Genomic DNA, 10,338 nt, shown 5'->3' on the forward strand with positions numbered 1-10,338 from the left:
ACAGAAGTCTCCGGTGTGCATCCTGTCTGTGCTGCTGATCTCACACATCCCCAGAATAGACTGATCCTACAGGAGCCAGAGGCTTTGAATAAGAGAGCGCGGTAAATGCTTCTTCAGTCACTTCATGATCTCACGGTTAATTCTATACCATTGGGGATCGTGTGAAATTGACAGCTGCGGCAGCACTGATTGCCAGACTCCAATGTTGAGCTGTAATTTGCATAATTACACATATAGTTAATATATCATGATTATTGTAAATATTGGATACTGTGTTACACTCATTGGGGCTTCATCAACTATACGAACCCCCACAAATTTATATTGGGAAATCTCAGAATGATGCAACAAGGGATGAAGGAAGAACAGCAACTTCTTTGTGTTCATGACCGCACTGTAGCTGTTGGGGTCTCTCAAGGTCAATGTCACATGCAGCAGGATATGGAGTAGCAGCAGCACAGAAAAGGGACCAGGCTGATGGTATGAAATTCATTATGATGACTCTTTCTATAATGTCTAACAATCGCAGAGAGGGTAGGAAATTGAATCAACAAGGCCCTCGTTTGTGTTGGTGAGTATGACCAGCTGTACTTGATTGCTTGTGGAATGACGGTATAATTAGCATAAAGTAACGTGACATGGAAAAGTTTGGGCACCCCTGGTCAAAATTACTGTTATTGTTAACAGTTAACCAAGTTGAAGATGAAATGATCTCTAAAAGGCCTAAAGTTACAGATGACACATTTCCTTTGTATTGTAGGCTTTTGAAAGCATCATAGCTTCTTAACGCTTTTTGTAGCCAGACAAGAGGCTTTCAATCTTTCTTTGAAGGATTTTCATAAATTCTTTCTTGACAATTCTTCCAGTTCTGTGAGATTCCTGCATGCTTTGCTATTTTGAGATGTAGCCACAGATTTTCAATGATGTCCAGATCAGGGGACTGTGAGGGCCATTGTAAAACCTTCAGCTTGCTCCTTTTGAGGTCGTCTATTGTGGATTGTGTTTAGGATCATTATCCATTTGTAGAAGACAATCCTCTTTTCATCTTCAGCTTTTTTACAGATGGTCTTATGTCTGCATCAAGAATTTGTTGAAATTTCATTGACTCCATTCTTCCCTCTACCCGTGAAATGTTCCCTGTGCCATTGTCTGCAACACAATCCCAAAGCATGATTGATCCACCCCCATGCTTAATGGTCGGCGAGATGTTCTTTTCCTGAAATTGTGCCCTTTTTTCTCCACACATGCCTTTGATCATTGGGGCCAAAGAGTTCTATTTCTTTTCCAATAATTTATATTAAATTTAGATTTAACAAAGGGAAGGGAATGATAAAGAGGGGAAGGAAAGGGAGGGGACAAGGTAAAAGGAGGGGGGAGGGGAGGGAAAAAGGGATAGTAACGAGCAGTATTGCAGTGAACAAATTAGAGAAAAAAAAAGTTTGAGAATTCTCATTAGGTTTATACTATATATGATCAATATTTAAGTTACCCACGAGAGTACCAATTGAAAAAAGAGATTTATTCAAATAACAACGTCAAAGAGCGGAGAATCCAGGGAATTTTGAGGTCCAGCAGTTCCATTTTTGTGACATTTAGGAAGATAGTTATTGATTAGGGCAGATCTAGATTCTAATGAGCTATGGAGAGAGATATTTTCAATGATGTCAGAGTTTTGGAGGTTGAGAATCCTTCCAAAGGGCGGCCATAGAATTCTTGGTTACGAGAAAGATGTGTATCAGAAGTTGTCTTTGAAAAGGTTTAACATCTTCTAAATCTAGAGAGGAGGGCCATTGAGAAGTAATTGGGAAATTATTATTCAATAAATTTGTCATCAAAGAAAAAAACTGGCTCCAAAGCGATTTAATTTTGGGGCAAATCCAAAAAATGTGAAATAGTGTGCCAGGTTGGCCGCAGTTTCTCCAACAAAGAGAGGAACCATCATTAGAGAAATGAGCGAGTCTGACGGGTGAGGAACCATCTGGATACAACTCATGAAGGAGCATAGAGATATAGAGATATTTGAAGAATAGGAGTAATCTATTGCATTCACCTATTGTTCAGGGGTGAATATTTTGTTTAGATCTCTTTCCCACTTGTGTATGTAGGAAAAAAAAGGGTTTAGTGCTCCAGAAGACCTTGTGATCCCCATCATTAATTAGGTTACAGGTAACCTCAGATAGAGGAGCTTTGTTAGATAAGATAGTGTTTACATTATCCTTCAGAGATGTAGAATATTAAAAAATCAGTCATAGAAAGATTTTCTTTTATAAATCTTTGACGGGAGTAAAACTGGAGCCATTATAGATATCTTTTATTTTTTGGACTGAATTCCACGAAGGGAGTGAATGTTGATCAAGAATTAAATTGACAGACAGGAAGGAGAGGTTTTTGATTTGGTCTGATTTTATTTTTTTTCTAGGTTTGGCTAATAGTGTTGAGCGAGTATGTTCTGTCCGAGTATGCTCGGGCCGAGCTCCGAGTAGTTACAGCTGCTCGGTGATATGGTTGAATCGCTCCCGTGTGCATGATTTGCGACTGTTCGACAGCTTTCATACATGTGAGGAATGTGTAAGAAATAGACTTTCCTCGCATGTAATAAAGCTGTCAAACAGTCGCAAACAATGCACACGGGAGCGATTGAACCATATCACCGAGCAGCTGTAAATACTCGGAGCTCGGCCGAGCATACTCGGACAGAACATACTCACTCAACACTATTGGCCAATGTTTTCCAAGCGAAGATGAAAGCTTGTAGAATGGGATGGGATGGTTCGTGAGACTTCGGATTAAGCAAATGTTTAGATAGAAGGTTTCTGAAGGTTAGGTAATTATGAGCTAATTCTAGGTCTAGCCAAGCCGCAGTGAGTTTAAGGTTCAACCACGAGGTAGTATGCGAGAAGGTTCGGTAGACTCAATCCACCATGAAGTTTGTTTTTATACAGAACCTTACAAGCTACTCTAATTTTTTATGATTCCCAATAAAGTTCTGTAGCTTAGAACATAGGAATGATAATGGGGAGAGTCCTAAAGATATAGAAGATTTTAGGGAGTTTCTAGCTTTTGACTACCATTACCCTACCTACCCAAGATAATTTGGAGGTGTTAAGAGAGATTAGGTCATTAGAAATAGTTTTAGAAATACTATTCATGTTTGTAGGAATAAGGGATTTCAAAGTTTTAGTTCGGGAGATTCCCAGATACGGTATTTCCTTATTTTTCCAGTTGAAAGAGGATAAATTCCTGATGTTGTCGATGGTAGAGCTTTTTAGATTAAAAGTGAAGAATTTGAGATTTGTCAGAATTGATTTTTAAGTGTCAGGCTGCGTTCACACATTGCGTATTTCCCTGCGTTTTTTTACGCAGGTAAAAAAAGCACCTCCATTCACACACTGCGTAAAAAAGCGCAGCAAAAAACGCAGTGTGAAATGAAGGGTGACATGTGTAATGTCACACTTCTTTTCAGTGTGACATGTGTACTGTCTGTGTGTATGTGTCGTGTGTGTGTCCCTAGCAGTGTAAGTACAGACTATGGATACTCACCTACCCGATGGATGAGAGACGCGTCTGCTCCGTCCCACGCTTGCAGGATCTGCCGTGAAGCGATCAGCTGACTGTCACGTGACCAGCTTGTAATCAGCTGACCGTCCGGTTACAAGCCGGTTAGCTAACAGCTGATCGGCTCACCGGCAGATGCTGGAAGCGGCGGGATTGGAGTGGACCAGACGCCTCTCCCCTGACATCGGGTAGGTGAGTATCCATCCTGCGCCTCAGTAAAAAAGTGCTGGAATTATGCAGTGTGTGAACACCGCTGCGTAATTCCATCGCTTATAAAGGGCACAATAGAGAGAAAGCGCAGGACGCAGCTGCGTAAAGAATTGACATGCCAATTCTTTACGCAGCTGCGCTTTCCCGCTGCATAAAATTACACAGTGTCAAAACGGCAAAGTGAATTTCCTATTCACTTTGCTGGCAGACACAAAGCACATTGTGTATTTTCAAAAAGCGCGCGGAAATACGCAATGTGTGTACGCAGCCTCAGACTTCAGAAAAGGCTTTTAGAGTAATTAAAAGTTCTTTTATAGAGTTAACGGGGTTAGTGAAGGAGAGAATCAAATCCTCTCCAATTTACTCTATCAAAAGCCTTTTTGGCGTCTAAGGAAAGGATGATAGATGAAAGATTAGAGGTATTAATTTTATTTATAATATTTAGAAGTTTCCTGGTATCATCGGTCAGTTGACGACCCACAATGAATCCTATCTGATCATTATTAACGAGTTTGGGTAAGATTGTTTCCAATCTATCTACTATATAATTGTCTTATCCCGTCTGTCTGTCTGTCTAGGAAATCCCGCGTCGCTCATTGGTCCGCAAGCGGCCAATCAGCGCCGCGGGATTTCAGAAAAAAGATGGCATCTCATCTGCGGGACGGAGCTCAGCGGCGATGCAGCCGGGAGATGAGCGCCGCGAAGCGCTCATCTCCCGGCCGGTATCGGCAAAAGGACCCCGACCGCCGGACCCATCTGAGGGACGGAGATGCATCCGGGAGATGAGCGGCGCGAGGCGCTCATCTCCCGGCCGGTAGCAGCGGAAGGACCGCCGGCGCCGCTGACCTCCATGCGGAAGGGAGGACCGGGGAGCGGCGCTGCGGGTTGGGATACTTCTGCTGCGAGCGCCCGCTATGTCCCGGGTTCTCGCAGCGGAAGTAGCCGCACAGGCAGCGCCGGTCCTCACCAAGACGATTCGATGATTGGTCGCGGTCTTCGGATCCGACCAATCACTGATCTTAGCGCAAAAGCTAAAATACCGCTGTGCTGATTGGTCGCGGACGCTGCCCGCGACCAATCACCGATTTGGGCGCCAAATTTAAATATCGGCCGCGACCAATCAGCACAGCGGTGTTTAAATGTGGAGCCGTGATTGGTCGCGGCCGATATTTAAATTTGGCGCCCAAATCGGTGATTGGTCGCGGGCAGCGTCCGCGACCAATCAGCACAGTAGTGGTTAACTTTAGTCGCAAGATCAGTGATTGGTCACGGGCCAAGACCGCGACCAATCACCGATTTGTGCGGCAGATTTAAATAGCGGCCGCGACCAATTGGATGTCAGCGCCGCTCCCCGGTCCTCCCTTCACACCCTAGCCGCTGATGTCCCCACAGTATCCGCATGGTGTTACAAAGATCCGGACATTTGTGTTAAAAATCGCTGATTGGTCGCTGGCGCTGCCCGCGACCAATCACCGATTTGGGCGCCAAATTTAAATATCGGCCGCGACCAATCAGCACAGCGGTGTTTAAATGTGGAGCCAAGATCGGTGATTGGTCGCGGGCGATATTTAAATTTGGCGCCCAAATCGGTGATTGGTCGCAGGCAGCGCCAGCGACCAATCAGCGATTTTTAACACAAATGTCCGGATCTTTGTAACACCATGCGGATACTGTGGGGACATCAGCGGCTAGGGTGTGAAAGGAAGACCGGGGAGCGGCGCTGCGGGTCGGGATACTTCTGCTGCGAGCAGTCGCTCATGTCCCGGCTTCTCGCAGCGGAAGTAGCCGCACAGGCAGTGGCGCTCCCCGGTCCTCACTAATACAATTCCGCTCCCCGCTCCTCACCAATACGATTCGCTGATTGGTTGTGCTCTCCGCACATTTAAATAGCGGCCGCGACCAATCACCGATCTTGCCGCCACATTTAAACACTGCTGTGCTAATAGGTCGCGGACGCCAGCCGCGACCAATCAGCGAGCTTGGCGCCAAATTTAAATAACGCTCTGCTGATTGGTCGCGGACGCCAGACGTGTCCAATCAGCGAGATTGGCGCCAAATTTAAACAACGCTCTGCTGATGGGTAGCTTTATTCTCCGGGTCAGTACGTTTACAGCGGTACCACATTTAGATCGTATTTCTATGTTTTGCACTTTTACATAATAAAAGCAATTTTATAGAAAAAATTATTTTTTAGCATAGCTTTATTCAGAGAGCTATAACTTTTTTTATTTTTCGGCTGATGGAGCTGTATGGTGGCTTGTTTTTTGCTGGACGAGATGACATTTTCAGCTGTACCATTTTTATTTATATTCGTCTTTTTGATCGCGTTTTATTCCATTTTTTGTTTGGCGGTATGGTGATAAAGCATTGTTTTTTGCTTCATTTATTTTTTATTTTTTACCGTGTTCACTGAAGGGGTTAACTAGTGGGACAGTTTTATAGGTCAGGTTGTTCCGGACGCGACGATACCAAATATGTGTACTTTTATTGTTTTTTTTGTTTGTTTTTTTTATAATAATATTTATTGATGGGTACATTATATTTTTATTTTTGGTGGATTATTATTATTTTTTTTTTATATATATTTTTACAATTTTTTTTTTCACTTTCACACAGTTTATACACTTTATTACTTTGTCCCACTCTGGGACTTTCACTTTTTTTTTCCTCTCATCGCCTGCATGGCACAGGAATGCAGCACCATCCCTGTGTCATGCAGGCTGTCAGCGCTGGACAGGGAGAAGATTGTTTGGAGATGCACTGCGCATGTCCAAAAAATCTTCCTGCTGTCTGGTGACCCGGATATTGTCATGGCAACATCCTGGAAGCCACGGCAGACAGCGCTGGAGGCCGGAAGAGGAGGTGAGTATCTGCGATCACCTCCCCTTGCCACCGCAATGCTGCGATCGACTTCGATCGCAGCATTGCGGGGGTTAACACTAGAACTACTGATGGAGTCATTTTGACTCCTTTCGTTTTTTATTTCTCTTCTGTGACTACATTTTTCAGAATTCCGGCTTGAAACTCGGTGACTTTTCCTCAAATATGATGTGAAAAAAAGATTTTGTGAGAATAAATAATTTTGGTGAAAAATTTGCGCGTTTTTTTTCAAAATTTACCAAGAACTACTGAAGGGAGTCATTTTGACTCCCTACTATATTTTGAGGTCCTTTTGTCACTAAATGTTGCTATAAAGTTTTGTGCATAAGTTTTTCACTCTGTCTTATTTACCCTGATGTTCATATAGATGTAGTTCAATTTACATGTCAACTTTTCACATTTTCCTTGTGTTTTACCTGCTTGTATTACTGTGTAATGCTGAACAAAATAGCTTGTTTACTCTAGGCTCTTATCTTATGCTAATGAAGGGTGGTGTTTTTCTAAGGTCCTAGCAGGAGACAGTATTCTGGATAGTAACTTTACTTTCAGTTCAGCTGAAGAGACAAAGAGAACAGACGCAGACATACGAGCTCTGAAGACTCATACAGGTATGAATTGTTATGAAATAGTTTAGCTGTCTGTCAACTGATTCAGCCCACCTACTTTTGAAGGTGGCAGAACAGTTATTATTTCTTTTAGTTTTCATTTCATTTCTATTTTTCAGCAGGGAACTATATAGAATTATGGAATTTGTGAGGAATATGGAGAGAAGACGTTTGATAAAGCCTCAGGATATTCTGGCTACTTTGCAATCCATACCGGAGGATGAATCGGAATCCGAATTGCAGGAACATGTATTTGATTCTGACAGTGATGAAGATTTCATTCCTCAGAACATATCAAGTGAATCTGAAGACTCAGAAGGAACAAATCCAGAAGGTAAGTAGTTATGTGTATTTATTTGTTCTTCCACACACTGAGTTAGGGCCTGTGCACACTAGCAGAATTCTGGCTGAATAGCAATCTGGATATTCTTGCCGCAATACAGGCCATACCTGCCCGCTCATGCCTGAAGCTCCGCTCCGAACCCCGGGCTGGAGCCGCTGTCAGGGACAGAGCAGCGCTTGCTTACGCGCGAGCACGGCTCCGTCCCAGACAGCGGCTCCAGCCCGGGGTTCGGAGCGGAGCTTCAGGTATGAAACTCCGCTCTGTACCTGAGCGGGCAGGTATGGGCCGGATTGTGGTGAGAATATCCGGTCGGATATTCCGCCGCTAATCCAGCCAGTGTGCACGGACCCTTACAAAACAAAAATTCTAAATATTCATCAACTTTTTTACAGATATTCCAAGCACATCAACTGGGGATCGGGCTCATGCAGTTATGTTGCCTCGTGACCATCCTCCTGGTCGTGGACAGAAAAAATCAGCAAAACGTCCCAGAAATGAAAGAACAACAGATAACGATGGCGGCGAAGGTAATGCAACAACAAACACCAGAGAAGGCGAATCTGAAGGAATACTAGTTTCAGCGGATGGTATTCAATGGAAACCTGTTGAAATTGGAGAACACTTGCCTGGTAGGCGTGACAGCCAAAATATTCTTCGAGAAGCACCTGGCCCTACAGGATACGCCAGAAGAAATATCATTATCGATAGTCCTTTGAGCGCATGGCGTTTATTTTTTGATTCATATATATTGACACATATAAAGAACTGTACGCTTGCAGAAGCATGCAGGAACAATAATTTACAGTTTACTCTATCTGATGAGGAGCTAGATGCATTCATTGCGATATTCTATGCTCGTGGAATATCTGGCACGAACCGTCACTCGATTAACAGTATTTGGTGTAATGACTGGGGAATACCGTTTTGCAAAGCGACAATGTCTAGGGACCGCTTTGTTGAAATTATGAGGTTTCTCAGATTTGATGAGAAATCTACTCGATCGGAGAGACTGCAAACAGACAAGTTTGCTCTATTTTCTACTGTGTGGGACAGGTATATTAAATTGTATTGCGTGTTACAAACCTGGCCCATACATAACGGTGGATAAGCAACTTTTCCCAAGCAAAACTAGGTGTCCATTCACGCAGTACATGCCTTCCAAACCAGATAAATATGGCCACAAATATTGGCTAGCTGTTGATAAGAGGAGCAAATATCTGGCAAATGGCTTCCCTTATCTAGGCAAAGATGACACACGCCGTGCTGAGGACCGTTTAGCTGACCATGTGGTAATGAAGTTATTGGACCCGTTTTTGAAAAAAGGTCGCAATGTTACAACCGATAATTATTTTACTTCAGTAAAATTAGCTAAACAGCTAAAAAGCAAAGGATCAACCATCGTGGGAACACTGAACAAGATAAGGCGAGAAGTGCCTAAAGAAATAAAATCCATGAAAGAGGAATTGTACAACACTAAAGTGTTTAGAAATGAAGACAATTTTACACTTACAGTATATCAAGGAAAGCCCAACAAAAATGTTGTCATTTTGAGTTCCGTCCATCCAGATGTTGTTGTTGCGTCTGATTCCGCTAAAAAAACTCCAGAAACGGTAAAGTTTTACAATGAAACAAAATATGGAGTAGATGTAGTGGATCAGATGGCACGAAAATATACCACACGAACATGCACAAGGAGATGGCCTGTTCATGCATTTGAAAATGCCTTAGACTTTGCGGGTATAAATGCATGGATAATATTCAAGGAGATTACCCACCAAAAAATGTCACGCAAGGCATTTTTGCAAACGCTTGTGAGAGAGTTGAGTGGTCCTTATGTCACAGATAGGGAAAAGGGTTCCACGTCCCAAGTTTCTACATGCTCAGAAGTGATGGTTCAAACAAAATTTTGCCAGATCAAAGAAAAGTGCAAGAAAAATAGATCTGTCGGAAATTGTAAGACTTGTGGTAAGTCTTTGTGTGGGCAATGTACTGCCATAAATCAAAGGCAATGCCTAAAATGCGAAACACCAAATGTTTAGAAGGTGAATTCTGCGCCATATTTTCATTTTTATGCTCCTCCACCTACATTTTCTCTGCTTTTTGTTCTTCAGTTGTTGTTTATATGTGTGCACTTGAATAAAAAAAAATGTTTGAAAAACGTCTATTATAATTGTTATTTTCTGTAGAAAAATAAGAAAAGCAGAAAAAAACAATCAAAAGCATTACTGTTGGATCTCACAATAATAATACATTACAAAAAATATAATTATTAATAAATAACCACAAATGAAACTCTAAAAATAAACGAAAACAAGCAAGGAGTCAAAATGACTCCTTTCAGTAGTTCTAGGCGGGGTCACGAGTCCAGTAGTCCTAGTGTTAATGTGCGGGGAGTGGTGCGGGACCGCTCCCTGTACATAGTACCGGGTGTCAGCTGTGACTGTCAGCTGACACCCGGCGGCGATCGCGCCCGCAGGCTGTGTGCGCACGCGATCGCGATGACGTACTAATACGGGTCTGGCTCTTAAGTCCCAGGGCACAGACGCGTATTAGTACGTCAAATGTTGTTAAGGGGCTAGAAGAGGTGGTGTGGACATCAGAGAAATGTGTGTATTCTCTAGAAGAGGAGGTGTGGACATCAGAAATGTGTGTATTCTCTAGAAGAGGAGGTGTGGACATCAGAAATGTGTGTATTCTCTAGAAGAGGAGGTGCGGACATCAGAAATGTGTGTATTCTCTAGAAGA

General features: G+C 42.9%; 1 protein-coding gene across 1 annotated transcript; it reads left to right on the top strand.

The window, feature by feature from the left end:
- Window positions 1-5,411: 5,411 nt before the first annotated feature.
- Window positions 5,412-9,533, top strand: LOC141244086 (uncharacterized). Its single transcript, XM_073668979.1, has 2 exons — window positions 5,412-7,584; window positions 7,986-9,533. Exons 1-2 carry the CDS (start codon window positions 7,389-7,391, stop codon window positions 8,699-8,701), a joined length of 912 nt encoding a protein of 303 aa, XP_073525080.1. The 5' UTR covers window positions 5,412-7,388; the 3' UTR covers window positions 8,702-9,533.
- Window positions 9,534-10,338: the final 805 nt, after the last annotated feature.

The sequence above is a fragment of the Phyllobates terribilis genome, unplaced genomic scaffold (genome assembly GCF_046119375.1).
Source record: "Phyllobates terribilis strain yellow unplaced genomic scaffold, ASM4611937v1 Scaffold_1403__1_contigs__length_296816, whole genome shotgun sequence".
NCBI lineage: Eukaryota > Metazoa > Chordata > Amphibia > Anura > Dendrobatidae > Phyllobates > Phyllobates terribilis.

Excerpts from the sequence above, each read along its gene's own strand:
- LOC141244086 (XM_073668979.1), top strand. The coding sequence starts at position 7,389 with ATGGAATTTGTGAGGAATATGGAGAGAAGACGTTTGATAAAGCCTCAG. Across the intron at positions 7,585-7,985 it reads AGAAGGAACAAATCCAGAAG|ATATTCCAAGCACATCAACT; the intron begins GTAAGTAGTTAT and ends ACTTTTTTACAG.